General features: G+C 42.7%; 2 protein-coding genes across 2 annotated transcripts in view; one reads left to right on the top strand and one right to left on the bottom strand.

The window, feature by feature from the left end:
- C4H12orf56 (chromosome 4 C12orf56 homolog) overlaps positions 1-19,470 on the bottom strand; it is a 98,177-nt gene extending 78,707 nt beyond the window's left edge. The window contains exons 1-3 of the mRNA XM_023558434.2: positions 18,495-19,470; positions 17,987-18,084; positions 8,475-8,852 (exon numbers count right to left, since the gene is read on the bottom strand). Of these exons, the coding sequence (XP_023414202.2) occupies positions 8,475-8,852; positions 17,987-18,084; positions 18,495-19,470 (1,452 nt within the window). The remainder of the gene's footprint in view (positions 1-8,474; positions 8,853-17,986; positions 18,085-18,494) is intronic.
- XPOT (exportin for tRNA) overlaps positions 19,329-21,188 on the top strand; it is a 41,341-nt gene continuing 39,481 nt past the window's right edge. The window contains exon 1 of the mRNA XM_023558445.2: positions 19,329-19,561. Coding sequence (XP_023414213.2) covers positions 19,555-19,561 — 7 coding nt within the window. The 5' untranslated portion in view covers positions 19,329-19,554. The remainder of the gene's footprint in view (positions 19,562-21,188) is intronic.

Below are 21,188 nucleotides of genomic sequence, written 5' to 3'. Positions count from 1 at the left end.
CTGAAACCAGCCTGAATTTCTGGCAATTCCCTGTCAATATACTGCTGCAGCCGTTTTTGAATGATCTTCAGCAGAATTTTGCTTGCACGTGATATTAATGATATTGTTCTATAATTTCCACATTTGGTTGGATCACCTTTCTTGGGAATAGGCATAAATATGGATCTCTTCCAATCAGTTGGCCAGGAAGCTATCTTCCATATTTCTTGGCCTACACGAGTGAGCACCTCCAACGCTGCATCTGTCTGTTGAAACATCTCAATTGATATTCCATCAATTCCTGGAGCCTTGTTTTTCGCCAATGCCTTCAGAGCAGCTTGGACTTCTTCCTTCAGTACCATCAGTTCCTGATCATATGCCACCTCTTGAAATGGTTGAATATCGACTAATTCTTTTTGGTATAATGACTCTGTGTATTCCTTCCATCTTCTTTTGATGCTTCCTGTGTCATTTAATATTTTCCCCATGGAATCCTTCACTATTGCAACTCGAGGCTTGAATTTTTTCTTCAGTTCTTTCAGCTTGAGAAACGCCAAGGGTGTTCGTCACTTTTGGTTTTCCATCTCCAGCTCTTTGCACATGTCATTATAATACTTTATTTTGTCTTCTCGAGAGGCCCTTTGAAATCTTCAGTTCTTTTGCTTCATCAATTCTTACTTTTGCTTTCGCTGCTCGATGCTCAAGAGCAAGTTTCAGAGTCTCCTCTGACATCCACCTTGGTCTTTTCTTTCTTTCCTGTCTTTTCATTGACCTCTTGCTTTCTTCGTGGATGATGTCCTTGATGTCATTCCACAACTCATCTGATCTTCGGTCACTAGTGTTCAATGCATCAAATCTATTCTTGAGATGGTCTCTAAATTCAGGTGGGATATATTCAAGGTCATATTTTGGCTCTCGTGGACTTGCTCTGATTTTCCTCAGTTTCAACTTGAACTTGCATATGAGCAATTGATGGTCTGTTCCACAGTCGGCCCCTGGCCTTGTTCTGACTGATGATATTGAGCTTTTCCATGGTCTCTTTCCACAGGTGTGGTCAATTTGATTTGTGTGTTCCATCTGGCAAGGTCCAAAAAAAAAATGTGTATAGTCGCCGTTTATGTTGGTGAAAGAAGGCATTTGCAATGAAGAAGTCGTTGGTCTTGCAAAATTCTGTCATTCGATCTCCTGCATTCTTTCTATCACCAAGGCCATATTTTCCAACTACTGATCCTACTTCTTTGTTTCCAACTTTCGCATTCCAATCGCCAGTAATTATCAATGCATCTTGATTGCATGTTCTATCCATTTCAGACTGTAGTAGCTGATACAAATCTTCTATTTCTTCATCTTTGGCCCTAGTGGTTGGTGCGTAAATTTGAATAATAGTCGTATTAACTGGTCTTCCTTGTAGTCGTATGGATATTATCCTATTACTGACAGTGTCGTGCTTCAGCATGGATCTTGAAACTTTCTTTTTGACGATGAATGCAACACCATTCCTCTTCAAGTTGTCATTCCCAGCATGGGAACTATATGATTGTCTGATTCAAAATGGCCAATACCAGTCCATTTCAGCTCACTAATGCCTAGGATATCAATGCTTATGTGTTCCATTTCATTTTTGACAATTTCCAATTTTCCTAGATTCACACTTTGTACATTCCAGGTTCCAATTATTAATGGATGTTTGCAGCTGTTTCTTCTCATTTTGAGTCGTGCCACATCAGCAAACTAAGGTACCGAAAGCTTTACTCCATCCATGTCATTAAGGTCGACTCCACTTTGAGGAGGCAGCTATTCCCCAGTCATCTTTTGAGTGCCTTCCAACCTGGGGGGCTCATCTTCCAGCACTATATCAGACAATGTTCCGCTGCTATTCATAAGGTTTTCACCGGGTAATGCTTTTCAGAAGTAGACTGCTGGGTCCTTCTTCCTAGTCTGTCTTAGTCTGGAAGCTCAGCTGAAACCTGTCCTCCATGGGTGACCCTGCTGGTATCTGAATATCAGTGGCATAGCTTCCAGCATCACAGCAACACACAAGCCCCCACAGCATGACAAACTGACAGACACGTGGGGGATATTGTTCTTATATTTATAAAATTTTTTTTAAATGTATATTGTTCTTACATTTTAAAAATATGTGCCTAATTGTTTGTTTTTAATATTGTTATTATTGTTGTTAGCTGCCATTGAGTTGGCCCTTGACTTATGGCAATTCCATGTGTTAGAATAGAACTGCTCCCTAGGGCTTTCTTGGCTATAATCTTTATGGAAACAGGTCACCAGGTCTTCTGTGAAGCTGCTGGGTAGGTTCAAACCAACAACCTATCAGTTAGCAACTGTCTTAGGCTGGGCTCTCTACAGAAGCAAAACCAATGAAGCATATAAGTGTGCGTGTATATATATATATGTGTATGTATATATATATGTAAAACAAAAAAGCAAAGCCGTTGCCATCAAGTCAATTCCAACTCATAGGAACCCTATGGAACACAGTAGAACTGCCCCATAGAGTTTGCAAGGAGTGCCTGGTGGATTCAAACTGCTGACCTTTTGGTTAGCAGCCGTCTCTCTTAACCTATATATATACACACATATATATTATATATATATATATATTTAGAGAGAGCGAGAGAAGTATTTATCTCAAGGAAAATGGCTTCTATGGTTTTAGAGGCTGGCAAGTACCAAGTCCATGGGTCAAGTATCAGGCTAGAGGCTTTTCCTGACTCATGTAGGTGCAGGGGCTGATGAACCCAAGATCAGTAGGCCAGATGACAGGCTTCTGGCTCAAGGGCTGTGGAAGCTGACATAATCAAGATCAGCAGGTAAGACCACAGGCTACTGGCCCACAGGTTGTAGAGGCCGACAAATCCCAAGATCAGCAGGTAATACAGCAGCCGCTGGCTCAAGTCCCAAGAACTGGAGGTCGGATGATGACAAGCCAGATGCAGGATCTGGAGCAAGCAAAAGCCAGCAAACCTTGCCAGAACGTCCATACATAATGAATGCAGGCCACACCCCTGAGGAAACTCCCCTTACAACTGATTGGCTGATCATATCAGATCGCATCATGGAAGTGATTATATCACAAAATGGAGAGTAACTACATCATTATATAACTGCCAAATTACATCATTGTATAACTGCCAACTTACATCATTACCTAGCTGCCAAGCCACTAAGAGTCATGGCCCAGCCAAGCTGACACACCATCTTAACTATCACAGCAGCCAATCAAAAACTGCTTGCACCAACCAGGCTACTTGCCTAATCTTAAAAAAAAAAATACAACCACTTTGGAAATCTATCTGGCATTATCTTAAACAGTTAGAAATAGAACTACCATACAACCCAGAAATCCCACTCCTCGAAATATACCCTACAGAAACAAGAGCCTTCACACAAACAGATATATGCACACCCATGTTTACTGCAGCTCTGTTTACAATAGCAAAAAGCTGGAAGCAACCAAGGAGTCCATCAACGGATGAATGGGTAAATAAATTGTGGTATATTCACACAATGGAATACTACGCATGGATAAAGAACAGTGACGAATCTGTCAAACATTTCATAACATGGAGGAACCTGGAAGGCATTATGCTGAGCGAAATCAGTCAGAGGCAAAAGGACAAATATTGTACAAGACCACTATTATAAGATCTTGAGAAATAGTATAAACTGAGAAGAACACATACTTTTGTGGTTACGAGGCGGGGAGGGAGGGAGGGAGGGAGAGGGTTTTTTACTGATTAATTAGCAGATAAGAACTGCTTTAGGTGAAAGGAAGGACAACACTCAATACATGGAAGGTCAGCTCAACTGGACTGGACTGGACCAAAAGCAAAGAAGTTTCTGGGATAAACTGAATACTTCAAAGGTCAGCGGAGCAAGGGCAGGGGTTTGGGAACCATGGTTTAAGGGGACTTCCAAGTCAACTGGCAAAATAATTCTATTATGAAAACATTCTGCATCGCACTTTGAAATTTGGCGTCTGGGGTCTTAAATGCTAACAAGCAGCCATCTAAGATGCATCAATTGGTCTCAACCCACCTGGAGCAAAGGAGAATGAAGAACACCAAGGTCACACGACAACTAAGAGCCCAAGAGACAGAAAGGGCCACATGAACCAGAGACCTACATTATCCTGAGACCAGAAGAACTAGTTGGTGCCCAGCCACAATCGATGACTGCCCTCACAGGGAGCATAATAGAGAACCCCTGAGGGAGCAGGAGATCAGTGGGATGCAGACCCCAAACTCTCATAAAAAGACCATACTTAATGGTCTGGCTGTGACTAGAGGAATCCCGGTGGTCATGGTCCCCAAACCTTCTGTTGGCACAGGACGGGAACCATCCCCGAAGACAATTCATCAGACATGAAAGGGACTGGACAGTGGGTGGGAGAGAGATGCTGATGAAGAGTGAGCTAATTATATCAGGTGGACACTTGAGACTGTGTTGGCATCTCCTGTCTGGAGGGGGGATGGGAGGATAGAGAGCGTTGGAGGCTGGCAAAGTTTTCATAAAAGGAGAGACTGGAAGGGCTGACTCATTAGGGGGAGAGCAAGTGGGAGTAAGGAGTAAGATGTATATTAACTTATATGTGACAGACTGACTTGATTTGTAAATGTTCACTTGAAGCTCAATAAAAGTTAATTAAAAAAAAAACAAAAAACCAAACTCAGTGCCGTCGAGTCGACTCCGACTCATAGCGACCCTATAAGACAGAGCAGAATTGCCCTGTAGAGTTTCTGAGGAGTGCCTGGTGGATTCAAACCACCGACCCTTTGGTTAGCAGCCGTAGCGCTTAACCACTACGCCATCAGGGTTTCCAGCCTAATCTTAAAAAAAAAAAGGGCTTAATTAAAGAATAGCGTTTTGATGAACACAAGAGCAGAAATCTAGAGAATTAGTTCCAAAGTAACTTCTAAAGAAAATGTCAGCCTTGTTTAAAAGCTCTGCCCAAGCAACACTGGACCCTTTCCTTGAGATGAGCTATATCAAACACCTACTGGAGATCTTCAAGTGCACTTTAAGCTCATCTTTTGCTCTCTCCAAAACATGTAAAGACTTCTGGTCTAACCTTTTGTTGTTAACTTCAATTTATTTTCCTTAGAGGGGAGAATGGAATTTGATTTGCATATTTGCAAATTTTTTTTCCTAAAGTGTTACAGCAGCATGTGACATGAACTAAACAGAGGAATCTGGCCTAACAATGAACAAGGAGGGAGGGGCCAAGAGGCGTAAAGGACTGGTTTGCTTAGGAGCTTTAGTAAAGTCCAGCAACCAAGTGGGAACGAGAACAAAAATAGAATGGAAACCTGAGCCAACTGAAAGTTAAATAACAAGAAGACAAATCTGCACAGTACAATAAAAAAAAAAAAAACGTTAAAAACGGAAAAAGATGCCTAAAGATCTGGTTTTAGAAAGAGGACAGCACCCTAGTAAAGGAGATTAAAGAGTTTATCTTTCAAGGAAGAAGGAACCAGTTCTATGAAACAATGTAATTGAAGTGACTGAGTTAGTAAGGAGGACAACTACACATGATAACACACAGAAAACAGGAGTTCTACACACTGTGGTATTGAGTAAGGGTGTAGTGTTCATAGAGGGATGACTAGTCAATTGTATCTGTGGTTATTAATTGGAACAAGGTAAGGCAACTTAGTGACACCCATGTCCACACACCCTGTGAAAATTAGTACAAGTCACTGAACTACAGTAACCCTAGAACTATTTTTTCATAAAAACTCAGAAAAAAAAATATTGTTAAGGCATTTGTGCTTGGTTTGATCATATTTATTTCTTCCTGAAACAATATTTTTAAAAAGATGACATACTTTAAAACACCTTCATAGGGAAACCAGAAAAACCAAACCAATTGCCATCAAGTCAATTCCGATAGCGACCCTATAAGACAGAGCAGACCTACCCCATAGAGTTTCCAAGGAGCACCTGGTGGAGCTGAACTGCCAACCTTTTGGTTAGTAGCCGTAGCACTTAACCACTATACCACCAGACTTTCCCCTTAATAGGGAACACATCTGTATTCTTTTCCTATTGCTTTTATAACAAATTACCACAAGCTTGGTGACTTAAGATAACACAAGTTTATTCTCTTATAGTTCGGGCAGCTGGAAGTCCAAAATGGATCTCAGCAGTCTAAAGTCAAAATGTCAGCAGGGCTGCATTCCTTCTGAAGGCTCTAAGACAGAATTCGTTTCCTTGCCTTTTCCAGCTTCTAGAGGCTGCCTACATTCCTTGGTTCACAGCCACCTTCACCTTCAAAGCCAGCAGTGGCTGTACCACTCTGCTACTGACTCTTTTTCTGCCCACCTTTTCTACTTTCAGGGGCCCTGTGGTTACACTGGAAACACTGGTGGCGTAGCGGTTAAAAGCTATGGCTGCTAACCAAAAGTTTGGCAGTTCCAATCTACCAGGCGCTCCTTGGAAACTCTACGGGGCAGTTCTACTCCATCCTGTAGGGTCACTGTGAGTCAGAACTGACTTGATGGCGATGGGTTTGGTTTGGGTTTTTTTTTTTTTAAAGTAATTTTTATTGTGCTTTAAGCGAAAGTTTACAAATCAAGTCAGTCTCTCACACAAAAACCCATATACACCTTGCTACACACTCCCAATTACTCTCCCCCTAATGAGACAGCCCGCTCTCTCCCTCCACTCCCTCTTTTCATGTCCTTTTCGCCAGCTTCTAACCCCCTCCACCCTCTCATCTCCCCTCCAGGCAGGACTGGTTTAGTTTTTTGGTTACATTGAGCCTAAATGGATGATACAGGATATCTCCCTATTTTTAAGTCACCTGATTCGCAGCCTTAATTCCACCTGCAACCTTAATTCCTTTCTATCATATGTAACATGTAATGTAATGTATTCACAGGTTCCAGGGATTTAGGACATAATTGTCTTTTCGGGGCCTACAACTTTCAAAGTTAAACTACAATTGTGCAAAATGGACATTCAATGCTATCAACAATGCTGAAAGATTTGTTCAGGACGTTTTCAGATGTACATTCTTCACTGTGCCTGAAAGATAAACCTTGTACATAAGGCTTGATCAAAGAAGTTGTTATACCTCCTTGTAGGATTTTTGGTTCAGGGGCCTAAGAAAGTGTTACTGCACTTTTCAGATTCTGATAGCTTAAAAAGAAAAATACAGAACAACTTCTGAAGTACATATACTGTGTCTTTTGGGGGATCAACTCAATGGCAACTTTTTTTTTTAAAATAATATCCTGAAATCGTTACTTTTTGTCGAACAATAAATGTTTACACTGAAGAAATAGAAAAAGTTGAGGCTTTATTATGATTTAAAATATTTGCTGAAGAAAATTAAAAAAAAATTTAGTTCAAGAGAATGGATATAGTGGTCTTGAAGAAAAAGACAAAGTTTTTCTTCCAACTTTTACTCAAAAAGAGAGGCAAAATAAATTTGCACAAAGTAAATAGAAATACCTTTTTATTTAATATTTATTATTTTCCATATGAATACTTTCAAAATAACCTCTGATTCTCTTGGTAAAGCAGCCCCGTTGAGTCGTGCCAACCTCTCCCTGGGGGATGCACTCAGGTAAGAGAAGAAAAAAAAAAGAGGCTAGACACCTGTCCCCAGTGGAAAAAGGAAAAACAAACCTGGAGTGCTGCTCAGACAAAGGAGAAAAAAAACAGTAACTGGAGAGGTGACTGTGCTTCCAATCTGTTGCTGGTTTATAAGCGAAATCTATTCCTGGAGGAAAGGGGTAACATTCGCAACACACTAAAAACTGGGACAAGGCATGGCTACTGCCAGGTTTTATCTCCTTCCAGTCTCAGCTCTGATGACATTCCTTCCAGGAAGTTTTCCCAGCATGCCCTGTACCCAATCTGGATCAAGTAACCTGCCTGAGATTGCAAGGCAACCTGTGCACATCTCATTAAGGCATGCATTCACCTATTCATACTAAACACCTAATATGCTCTAAAAGCTGGGGATAAAACAGTAAACAAGGCATTAGCACCACTTATCACATGGCATTTATTTGCACTGGTGTTGGCTTTCTGTCTCTCCCACAACCGCTTCTAGGAAGGAGCCCACTTTGCTTTTGCATGCTCGAGGTGTAACACAGTACCTGGAACAGACAAGGTGCTTAGTGAAGGAAGGAATGACTTTACGACATAATCTTGATGAGGTGGTTATGTTCTCAAGCCATAGCTCTACGGTGGTAGAAGAGGGAGGAGGAGGCAAGAGGATATACACGATGAGAATGGGAAAGGCATCTTTATTTGCAATGTGCAGGTTTCCTCCGTGGCTGCTTGTAATGAACTAAGTTAGGAGAGTGCAGGAGTCCCGGGCGGGATGGGGAAGGTCTTCCTCTTCCTCCTCCTCCTCCTCCTCCTCCTCCTCTTTGTTCCCGCGTGCAGGAAGGCTGGAAAACGGAAGCCAGAGAAAAGGGGTTCGTGCTGCGTTCCCGCGCCCGCCCGCCCCCTCTCCTCACCAGGTCAATAGCCACGACGTCCCGCAACGCTACGACTCGACGAATGGACTTGGGCGGGTTCTCGGTCAGGTAGATGACCCGGTCGCTGAGCACCACATACTTGAAGGTATGTTTCTCCGAGTCCGACACCACAACGCATGACTCGTAGGCGCGGATGGCGTCGTAGATCTCCGGTGGCAGGTGCCGCCGCAGGAACGTGTCCAGGCGGCTGTTCGTGCGCGCAGGGAAGCCCGCCGGCATGGGGCTTGCCAAGCGCGGTACCCGCGGCCGGGCAGAGCGCGGGGAAGACCGGCGCCTCTTGGGTCCGGCCCCGCCTCCGCGCCGCCCGCGGTAGAACCCGCGCGCGCCACAAAGCGCTGCCGCCACCGCTCCCGGGCGCTAGGAGCCCGGGCTCCGACTCCGGGATCTAATTCCCTGGAGTCCCCCTTCTTCGCCCCCCAACCGTTGTCCTAACCTCAGACAACAATGGGCAGGGCAAGACGCTGGTCTTTCAGTCCGGGGTTGACCAGGACTTCGGTTTTATGCCCGTGAAGCATCCTGGGGTTGGGAGACGGATATTAAATGACTCTTTGTCCCCTCCCCTTACGCCAGCCCCTGCCTATCTCAGTTATTGCGGACCAGTTCATTCCTTTCAAACTTTATTAATATAGAAAGTCACAGTTTTCACCTGACTTGGAAACGAATTTCCTAGAACTTAATTGAGATGTAATTTACTTATGTTTTTGAATAGGCAGAACAACCCTAGGACTCTATTAAGATCAATCACACAAATTTAGCATGTGATTATAACATTGTCTGATATAGCTCTCCAATTTTGTCATGGCATACATAGGTCTTTTTTCTCCAACTAGTTAAAAGCTCTCTGAGAGAAGAGATTTTATAATAAATTGATTTGGGCACACCTGAGCCTAGATAATAGATGATTGTGTTCCCAGTGCCCAGGACAAGGCCTGTTAGTCCGGGCACAATCTGTGTAGGATGGATGTGGATGAATGAATGAATGAATGAACAAATGAGCAAACAAGTGAATGGGCTGGCATCTCAAAAAGTTGTAGCTTATTGGCTGGTGAATAAATGCTACAAATGCTACAAAGGGGAATGAGAAGGGTTTGGGTCTAAGGAGCCCTAGTGGTGCAGTGGTTAAGAACTTAGCTGCTAAATGACAGGTCATTAGTTTGAACCCACCAGCTGTCCAGGCCAGGAGGAGAAAGATGTGGCAGTCAGCTTCCCTAAAGATTATAGCTTTGGAAACCCAGTGGGGCAGTTCTACTCTGGCCTACAGGGTTGCTATGAATTAGAATTGACTCAACGGCAATGGTTTAGAGTCTAAGGAGATTGTGAAGATTGTAAGAAACTCAATAGCAGCAAATAGGACCAGTGTTTCTTTCCTTGGAGAAAGATGGTATTTGGTGAGGGGAGAAGTGCCACCTGCTGGCAAAATCTTAAATGACCTAGCATTTAAAGTTTTCTTAGGATTCTGATCATACATCTGGGCATTATCTGACTCTTCATAACTTCATAATTGGATGAAAAATGAGCCACAGAGACATGATTATGTCCTCTTAAAGACTATTCCCTATCAGAGCCACTCTTAAAGAGTCTGTTGCTTCAAATCAACAGAAAGGCAAAGGCCCTTCAATTTTGCCTAACAGCCAAATCTCTCAAGAGCTACTCTAAGTAAAATGGCAACATTGTCAAAGATGCAATGGGAAGCCCAAACAGGCAAAAAAAAAAAACCTCACTTTAGGCCACTGTTCAGCTATTCTGCGTCTCTGAGGCTTCTTCCTTCACATTCACTTCCTTTCAGGTAATTGAGACTAAGAGAAACAGAATGGCTGGACTCAAACCAAAAAAGACACCATATCTGATATGTCTGCCAAGAAGCCCATCACAAATGAGCTTTTGGTGACGAGGGCACTAGGCTTAACAAGCATTACAATGAAGTACACGAAGAAGAGAATTTAACACAAGCATTAGTAGCTAAGATGACCTCAGTTAAACTTTGAACTTTGTGGCACACAGAGAAGGCAGTATCATGGTTTCCAGGCACCAGTGTTCTACACTGTTGCCAAGGTAACAGCAGAGTTCAGACTGCAAGAAAGGGATTTAATATAGGGGAAAGCACACTGGACTTAGAGTCAAGAGAACTGGACTAGAGCTCTGGCCCTGTTGCTCACTATCTGTGTGACTTTTGGAAGGTCACCACCTTTCTGAGCCTCAGTTCCATCATCTGTAAAATGGAACTTCCTGCCTCTCTGTTATGGATTGAATTGTGTCCCCCCCCCAAAAAAAAAATACATGTTGTAAATCGTAACCCCTATACGTGTGGACCAATAAGCAACGTCATGATAAATGGAGAAAATACTGAAGTTGTCAAGGATTTCATTTTACTTGGATCCACAATCAACACCCATAGAAGCAGCAGTCAAGAAATCAAAGAAAAATGCAGAACAAAATTAAAATTCACAAAAAAAGACCAGATTTACTGGTCTAACAGAGACTGGAGGAGCCCTGATAATATGGCTCCCGGACACCCTTTTAACTTCGAACTGAAGTCACCCCCGAAGTTCATCCTTCAGCCAAAGATTAGACAGTTCTACAAAACAAACAACAACACACATGAGGAACGGGCTTCACAGTCCAATCAGGTACACAAGACTCAGTGGGCACACCTGCCCAAAAGCAAAGATGAGAAGGCAGGAAGGGACAGGAAAATTGAACGAATGGAAACAGGGAAACCAGGGAGGAGAAGGGGAGAGTGCTGACACATTGTGGGGTTTGCAACTAATGTCACAAAACAATTTGTGTATTAATTGTTGAATGAGAAACTAATTTGCTCTGTAAACTTTCACATAAAACACAATAAAATAATAAATAAATAAATAAATAAAATGACGTATTGTATTAGGCAAATCTGCTGCAAAAGACCTCTTTAAAGTATTAAAAAGCAATGATGGCACTTTGAGGACTAAGGCGTGCCTGACCAAAGCCATGATATTTTCAGTCATCTCATATGCATGGAAAAGCTGGGCGATGAATAAGGAAGATTGAAGAACTGATGCCTTTGAATTACGGTGTTGGCAAAGAATATTGAATGTACCAGGGACTACCAGAAGAACTAACAAATCCGTCTTGGAAGAAGTACATCCAGAGTGCTCCTTGGAAGCCAGGATGGTGAGACTTCATCTCATGTACTTTGGACATGTTATCAAGAGGGACCAGTCCCTGGAAAAGGACATCATGCTTGATAATGTAGAGGGTCAGCAAAAAAGATAAAAACCCTACAATGAGATGGGGCCCAGCTACCACCACTGACTGCTCTGACAAGGATCACAATAGAGGGTCCCAGACAGAGCTGGAGAAAAATGTAGAACAAAACTCTAACTCACACACACAAAAAAACTTACTGGCCTGACAGAAACTGGAGAAACCCTGAGAGTATGGCCCCCGGACACCCATTTAGCTCAGTAATGAAGTCACTCTCGAGGTTCATCTTTCAGCCAAAGATTAGACAGGCCCATCAAACAAAACGAGACTAAAGGGGCACACCAGCCCGGGGTAAGGACTAGAAGGCAGGAGGGGACAGGAAAGCTGGTAATAGGGAACCCAAGGTTAAGAAGGGAGAGTTTGTTCTGTACAAAACAAAAAAAAAGAGAGAGAAAGAGAAGTCCCTCAACGAGATGGACTGACACAGTGGCTGCAACAATGGGCTCAAACATAATAAGGATTGTGAGAATGGCACAGGACCAGGCAGTGTTTCACCCTGTTGTACACAGGGTCCCTATCAGTAGGAACCGACTCAACAGCCCCTAACAACAACAACATTTGGGAATAGGCTTTTCTTTGTTATGTTAATGAGACCATAGCAGTGTAGGGTGTATTTTAAACCAACCACTTTTGAGATATCAAAGGATCAGATTAGTCAGAGAAGCAAGGAAGCATGAATGGGGGAAGGTAGATGCCGAAGAACCAAGGAGTGCCAGGATTAAGAAGCTGAGACAAGGATCTTCCCCCAGACCCAAGAGAGAGCCTCCTCCTAGAGCCTGAGCCCTGAATTCAGATTTCTAATCCAATCACACCCAAGAAGTATTTGGTACAGCATCCTGTGCAATTGAGCACTTAATAGATGTTTCTTAATAAACCTATCAAAAGAAATGGAACATTATTTACCTGGAACTAATGCCCAAAGGCACTTCCCTTGACTTTCACTGGGAGAACAGTTATTTCAGGCTCAGGGATGGTCAAATTCAATTAGCTTAGTTTGATGAGCATAGTTTGTAGAGCCAGACTGCCTGGGTTCAAACTCCAGCTCTCCCACTTGGTAACTGAAGGACATCAGGCAAGTTATTTCATCTCTCTGTGCCTCAGTTTCCTCATCTATGACGTATCTCATTGGATTATCATGAGGATTAGCAGTGTTTTTAAAGTAGTTAAACAGGTAATTGGAACACAGTTAATACCATGTAAGTGTTTAAAAAATAAGCTCACCAAGTATGTGATTTCCTGTTATGTATGTCATCTGGCTCCCTATCTACAAAGTAACATCAAATTCTTCATTCAATGCTAGTCTGATTTTTTAAATTTTAGACTAAGGCTCAAGGCAAGAATCTAATACACATACACACAAGAACAGCACTTTTACTTTATTTCTTTTTAGTACTGTTTTTGATGGATCGGGGCCATAAGTCATGAGAACACTCTAAGGATTTTAAACTAGATGTTTTAAAATAGAAGTACCTCCTCACTGAGTCTAAGAATCCCAAGTGTTCCCATTCCCTCGCTTGAAATTAAAGACAGACAATATACAAAGAAAGAAACTTGAAATCTGTGATAGGTAAGTAGAATCTGAATTTTTAAAGGTGTCTGATTTAGGAATGTATAGTGCTTCTGGTTGTTGCTGTGTGCAATTGAGTCCATTCCAACTCATGTTGTTGTTAGGTGCTGTCGAGTCAGTTCCGACTCATAGCGACCCTATGCACAACAGAACGAAACACTGCCCAGTCCTGAGCCATCCTTACAATCGTTGTTATGCTTGAGCTCATTGTTGCAGCTACCGTGTCAATCCACCTCGTTGAGGGTCTTCCTCTTTTCCGCTGACCCTGTACTCTGCCAAGCATGATGTCCTTCTCCAGGGACTGATCCCTCCTGACAATATGTCCAAAGTATGTAAGATGCAGTCTTGCCATCCTTGCTTCTAAGGAGCATTCTGGTTGTACTTCTCATAGTGACCCTATGTTACAGAGTAGAACTGCCCACAGAGGGTTTCCTAGGCTATAATCTTTATAGGAGCAGACTGCTAGGTCTTTTTTCCCCACAAAACCGCTGGTGATTCCAACCACCGACCTTTCAGTTAGCAGTTGAGCACTTAACCACTGTACCACTGGGGCTCCTTATAGTGCTTCTACTTTCTGTTCATGGATACTGACATTTAAATATTGACAACAATGAACAATAAGCTGACTTACTGTGAAGAGGTATCATTATAACGAGGTCCAAGTGGTTAAGAGCTACGGCTGCTAACCAAAAGGTCAGCAGTTCGAACCCACCAGATGCACCTTGGAAATCCTGTGGAGCAGTTCTGCTTTGTCCTGTAGGGTCGCTATGAGTCGGAATGTACTTCACGGCAACAGGGTTTTTTTTTTTTAAGAGACCATGCAAATGCTTTGGATTTAAAAAAAAATAATAAAGTTTTCTTATATTGAATAATGCTCCAGTGCTCTATTCTGCCTCTCAGGCTTCCTACTTAACACCCACTTCCTTTAAAAGAAACCAATGATTGCGCTAGGACCAATAAAGATGGCATACCTGACCTGTTTTCCAATTGCCCTCTCTGCCAAGAAGCCAATCCTGAATGAGCTTTTGGTGACAATGGCATTAGGTTTAATAAATGTTGAGATGAAGCACACAAAGAAAAAAAATTGACAGAGGACCCAGTGGTTATCAGCTCATAATTATGCTATTTTGGGGTCAATACCTTTCATGAATATATATTGAGAAATTATTATCCATCAACAGAATCCGGGTAAGACTTACTTTCAGACTGCAAGAATTGACTGTCAAATAGGGGTAAGACAATCACCCAAATTTAATACAAAACAAAGACATATTAATAACCTAAGAGAGGTTTTTTAAAAAAGCAACATCAAAATAATGATCAAACAAGTCTAGTTGAGGAAATCAAGAAAGGCTTCATTAGTGAAGTAACATTCAATAAATGCTCAGTGAATGAAACTATTTTTTCCTTTTATTATTGTGAGTATTTTTTAAAGTCCTATTCTGATTATGCAAGTACTTCATGGTCACTGTAGAGAATTTTTTTTTTAACTCCAAGAAGTACAAAGAAGAAAACAAAAGTTACCCACAATTTCACCATCTAGAGATAGCCATTGCAAGTATTGGATATATTTCCTTGAATGAAGCTACTTCACTAAGCATAGGAGAGACACCTTGAGGGTCTAATCTAAGGTAGAGGAAGTAAGGAAAGCAAAAAAGATGTGATAGGAAATGTCATGCTGAAATACAACCAGGTCATTGAATACGAAGGAGGCAAAGATGACCCTAAGTGCACTGAGCCATATTGAGAGGCTCAATACATTGGTAGAAAAAACCCCATTAGGAAGGAGATATATTTTGTAGGGATGATCATGACTTTGATTTTAAACATGGCAGAGGTGAGGTGCTAGGGAGACGTGTAGGTGGCTGGGAATGCCAGTTGGGAATACAGAATAGGAGAACTAGAGGTATAGAATTTGGGATCATCTTCATATGATCAAGAATTGAAGCTGCAGAAATGGATAATTACTAAGGGAGAGAGTATAGAGAAAGAAACCAGATGACTAAGGACATAACCTTGGGGAAGATGTGTTGAGAGAACAAAAGTAGCAAAGTGGTGAAGAAGACAAGAGTGGCTAAAAAAGTAAAAGGAGTTTGAGGATAATATAGGATCAGAAGCCAAGAAAGGAAAGAGAGGTTGGAAGAAATGAATAAATAAATAAAAATGTTCACAGGATTGGATAATTTGTAGAAGTTTGATAGAGTGATTTGGGAGCAGAAGACAGTTTACAAAAAAACGAGGAAACAGAAGAATAACTATAGGAAACAAATATGGTGTACAGGAGATAAGAAATCTTGAATCAAGAGTTCAAGATTTTACTCCACCATTTACTAGCTGTGTGACATGAGAAGTTAAAAAAAAAAAAAAAGGGGCAACATCGAAATAACAATCAACTTACTCAAAGGAATGATAAGTTAATATAAATCCACCTCGGTTTCCTTATCTGTAAATTAAAAACAATGATGATGACACCTGGTCTCTCCCTACAAGGTTAAGAGGAACAAATTAGAAAATATATATGAAGGTCTGTTGTAAATCATAATGAACTACATAAATGTTATTTACCATATTTCTTGCAAGTACTCTGGCAAATGGAAAAAAAAAAAAGAGAAAAATATAAGGCAGGAGCAAGTAAAGTTTTAACGTTATAAGAAAGGGACATCTGAGCATATTTATAGGAAGAACTGACTTAGTACTATAATTCAAAACTATCATCAACCTTAATGGAACTTGATTTGAGAGACAGAGGTTAGGAGCACAGACTGTAGAGTCAGACTATGTGGGTTTGAATCCCAGCTCTACTACTTAACTTCTGTGCACTTTCAAAATCGTTTTGATCCTCCTGGAATCCAGATTTCTGGGTTCATGAAATTGGGTTGACCCACCCTGGCTACCTGCCCTTAAGTGTCTTTTTGAACCTTGAACCTTTAAGGAACTGTTTTCCTAAAGTCACCTTCAAGTCAAACAATCACCCAGTAAGCAGTTTAGCAGAGATCATTTTGCCTTAGGCATTGGGCTTTTTTAGAGAATTATCCTTGTGCACCAGTTTCTAGGAGCAGAAACCCTGAGGATCTGACTGGAAAATGTATGGCTTGTCCTTAGTGAGTCTGTTTCTCCAACAACCTGAAACTCTGCAGCTGTTTTGAGGTTATCTCCTGATAAATGAACATAACAATGACCTATGGCTTTCATCATACTGTCTTCGGAGCATCCTTCCAAATAGGAAGATCTCTGGTCATGCAGTGGCTGAAGCACTCAGCTGCTAAATGGAAAGGTTGGCGGTTCGAAGCCACCAGATGCTCAGTGGGCAAAACATGTGGCAGTCTGCTTCTGTAAAGAACACAGCTTTGGAAATGGGTTTGGTTTGATTTTGCTTTACAAATACTTTGGGTTCAGACACTGCCTGATTTGAATCGTGACTACTCAAAATAAATATATTCTGTTACACTAATTTTTGGTGTTTCTCTGCACATTTATGTTTTTGACAGCACTTTAATTTCCATCTCAATCAAATAGGGATAATAATAGTAGTTACCTCATAGGGTTGTGAGGATTAACGTATGAACACTTAGAACTACGTTTGGCACATAAATTCTCAGTGTTGGCAATTAATAGATAAAAGCATTGCCATATGCAAACATACATCCTTTAATTTAAAATAATGACAGGGTTACTGACATTTTATGTTAGTCTGAGATGAGACACTGTCCACACCTTCATGGACTGGGGAGCCAGAATATGGAATGGTCAAATTTAGTATCGCTCTCAGATCCTCTTCAGTTGAATTCCAAGTGCTTCTTTAATTTGTTCTGAAATAATATGAACTCCCAAAATTGAAAGATTTTTACTATCCTAGGTATATGAACTACTCTAAAGAAAAAGCCCAATGTTAGATAAACTGTAGATAAATGGCTGTCATTTGACATATGAAGTACATTTTTACACAACTGTATTAAAAAAAAAAAAAAGGAAACCCTGGTGGCGTAGTGGTTGAGTGCTACAGCTCTTAACTAAGAGGTCGGCAGTTCGAATCCGCCAGGTGCTCCTTGAAAACACTACGGGGCAGTTCTAGTCTGTCCTATAGGGTTGCTATGAGTTGGAATCGACTTGAGGGCAGTGGGTTTTTTTGGGGGTTGTTTAAAAAAAAGCTGAATTTTTCTTTAAAATTACAAATGAAAAAGGTGAGTAAAGATAGTTATACAATAGGCTGAATTGCAGGTTTCTTTAAGAGCAGGTAGTGAATATACTCTATGTACCATCTACTTTGGAGGCACTCGGGCCTGAGTTAGTACTAGGCCTCAATTGATGATTAGAGCTAATGTAGGAACCCATGCAATGATTCCTTTGAGTTGTAAATACAGACTGGCACTTGTGCTAGGCTCTGGGGATAGTGTGAAATAAACAAGACAGGAATCCTAGCCTGGCACATTTAAACAAAAATATGTGATGCAAAAGGAATTCAAGATGTTTTATAAATGAAATGCCTAGTATGGTGTTTTGCGTACCTGTAAAACCCGTTACCGTCCAGTTGATTCTGACACTTGGTGACCCTATAGGACAGAGTACAACCGCCTCATAGGGTTTTCAAGGAAAGGCTGGTGAATTCGAACTGTTGGCCTTTTGGTTAGCTGCCTAGCTCTTAACCACCACCCAATTGATGTAGCCATTAAATTGTTACAGGAATTATATTCAGTTCTGTTCTCATTTTTTCTCCAAGTTTTGCTTGTTCTTCACTGTAGTTTCGATGACTGAATCCTAGACTGTACTTACTATATACTGAATAAATAACAATGAAACCTTAATATTGAGCACTTACTGTGTGCCAAATAAAGTCATTTTAACCCTTTGAGGTCAGTACTATTATTATCCCTATTTTAGATGAGTAAACTGAAGCACAGATTAAGTAATGTGCCTGACGTTAGCACCTGGTGAGCAGCCGAGATGGGATTCAAATCTAGACAGCCTGAATCTACTGCCTCTTTGCTGTATTAATAAATCGGCACATAAATGAACGAAATAACACTATACCATAGAGGAAAATCTACGACTAAGTGTTCCTAAGTATGATCTCCTTGTGTCCATGAATGACGAAATATCAATAAAATATTAAAATTCAGCGATCTGAAAATGTCCTCACGTTCCTCAGCACGTGGGGCCACAGAAGAACACTTAAACTATTGACTCACACGTGGTTTGGGCCATATTCTCCTGGTACCTGGAGCTCCGCATCCTAACATACCAACTGCCTGTAGGCGGCGACGCGAACCCAATCCCTACGCCTACGACCTGGCGCAGACGTAACCTGGCATTCGGGGACCGGAGGCGGGGCTCGGGGCCGGATGCCCCATCCCGGCATGCACCACAGGCCCCGGTGACCACGCCTCCCAGCGAGCGCCAGGTAGCAGGCTCAGCTCCCAGCCGCCCGGAAATGCCGCTTGCGCGTTGCATGCTGGAAGTTGTAGGCTCTCTGCCTCGGCCCGGGGGCTGCCGCCCGCGCTCTCCATGAGGTTCTGGCTCTGGCCCGCGCGGCGCCGAGTCGGGGAGCGCGCTTTGCGCTGACTCAGCGGAGGCGGCGGTGGCGGCATTAGCCGGCCCTCTTGTTCTTTCCTTTCCTTGGGCGCGGACCCCGCCCGCCCGCTGGCTCGCTTGGCCACCCGACGCCACGCAAGAGAAGGCGCCGGGGACGCGGAGCGGCGAGAGGCGCGCGGCCCCGGCCAGCTCCATCGCTGGCGTTAGCGCTGCGGTCGTGGCGGAGGACGACGACGACAAGGACGAGGGCCGCCCTGCCCGCTCCCTGACCGGCCTTCGGGAGTGCAGGCGGGGAGGCGGGATGGAGTGATAGGGAAGGTGACTAGCGGGTAGCGGGACCGAGCCCCACGCGTTCCGCTGGAGGCTGTTGGGAAGTTGGCTGGGCAGAAGGGCTCGGGGGAGCTCCGATGCCGGCCCGTCGGAGAAGAATGCGGGTTGGGTGCTCCATGGCTGCGCGCCTCGGGGTTGGGTGGGCTGAGTGGGTGTGGGTACGAGCTGCAGCCGCGCGGCCGGCGCCGCCGAACCTATTTCTAGTGCGTGGCCGCCCGTTGCCGGGTGTTTCATCACCCGAAATGCCACGAGGCTTCCTTTGGGGGAGGGATCCAAGAAGGTGGGCAAGGTCCCCAAGCCCATTTGTAACAGTTGTACCCCGTCCAGTAGTTAACTTGAGCTTCAGGGACCTCAAACTTGATTCGCCCCCACCCCAGGACAAAAAGGATGACAGGTATTTTTGTGTAGTAATTTGCCAGCAGGGACACTCCATTTCTTCATTTCCTTTCCACTTCGCAGTAGATAAACATGTTGTTTGCCTGTAAACAGAAAAACGAGTACTTTTTGAAAAGTACTGTTTAGTTAGTGGGGGGAAAGTTACGCTTTATTAAAGTAACTTCTCAGTGGTGTTAAAAGGCTGGGAAGATTCAGTACTCTTTGAACTTAAGTAGGTGTGAAGGAATTTTTCCAAATTGTTTTGATTCTTAATGGCTATCGAGAAAAAGTTAGGGTTTATGTTTTAGATGTTGCTCGCCACCCCTCCTTCCCCCTAGAATGTTTGCTGGATGCGTTAATTGAAGTGTTTACTGCATTGTAACAAGTGTTTGAGTTTGCACGCATATGTCGTGTTGGAACATTATGTAAACATGCACAATCTTTTATTGGGAAGATTGTCACCTTTTTTCATGGCTTGTAACTTCTCACTTTGCAGACATGTAGGTAATTTGCCTTCTTCCATTGCATGTTTATTATCTAGTTACCTTCTCTGTGGGGGCTTCTTTCTGTACTGACAACTGTAACAACTTTGTATGTTTCCACAGGTTGTTGTTTGTTGGCCATGTTTTCCCTTAGAGCTCCTTGGCTGTGTCCCTTCATACAGTTAAAGTGACTTGACCAAGTTTAAACAATTTTCCCAAAGTTATGGCAAATTCAAGGAAGCTTTTATAGGATTTCTGTTTGGGATCCATAGAAACTCTGAAATTGTGTGTGTGCATGTTTCCAGGGAGAGGATCAGCTTCTCTGTCGCTTTGGCTTTCTTTTGTGTTTTTCCGTGTTTTAATGATAAGCTCAGAATGCTTCAAATAGCCCTCTGCCTTTTGCCTACATCTGTGTTATAACCTTTTGAGGGTCCGCTGTGTGTCAGGCTTGCTTTACATATCTTATCGCATTGAAATCTTTATAACTTTTTGAGGCAAGTGGTCTTTTCCCCATTTCCTAGAAAGGGCTTTCAGATTTTGTAAGTTATGCATGAAGCCCCAGGTAAAAAATGGCAAGATTAGAATACAAACCAGTGTTCAACATTGGTGAATATTCCAGACAATCCTTAGTGAGAACTACTAAGCAGACAGTGACAGCACAGCAGTATTTAAGGAAAGGCATCTAATCCTGCTTGGGAGAGGTGGCCAATAGGGGTCAAATAAATGATCTCGAAAGAGGTGACTTCTAAGCAGAGTTTTGAAGGACGGGTCAGGGGTTAACCAATAACAAGGAGAAGAGCAGTGTGCAAAGATAAAAGGCAGAATACCACTGGATTAATGCTGGTGATTCACTGTCACTGGCTTTGCTGAGTTTGGGGTGCAGAACAATGAGGGGTCTTTCAAAGTTGTTAGAACCTTAATCCTGAGGTTGGTGGGGAGCTATACTGCCTTGCTGTAGTCTACATATATGATAATAGCAAGTGAACGGGCTGTGCTTCCTTCTCCAAGGCTCTCAGCCCATATCCTGACTTACCATTTGATTCATGCAAGCCTAGGGGAGACAGGAAACACGAGTGCAGAAGTCAGATGACCTGCATCTGACCGTGGCTTCACCATTCTTAAAAGACTGTGGCCCACTCGTTAGTCTGTTGGCCTCCTTAGACT

The sequence above is a fragment of the Loxodonta africana genome, chromosome 4 (assembly GCF_030014295.1).
Source record: "Loxodonta africana isolate mLoxAfr1 chromosome 4, mLoxAfr1.hap2, whole genome shotgun sequence".
NCBI lineage: Eukaryota > Metazoa > Chordata > Mammalia > Proboscidea > Elephantidae > Loxodonta > Loxodonta africana.
Note: the sequence above shows the minus strand (reverse complement) of the source record. Positions and strands in the feature narration are given on the sequence as shown.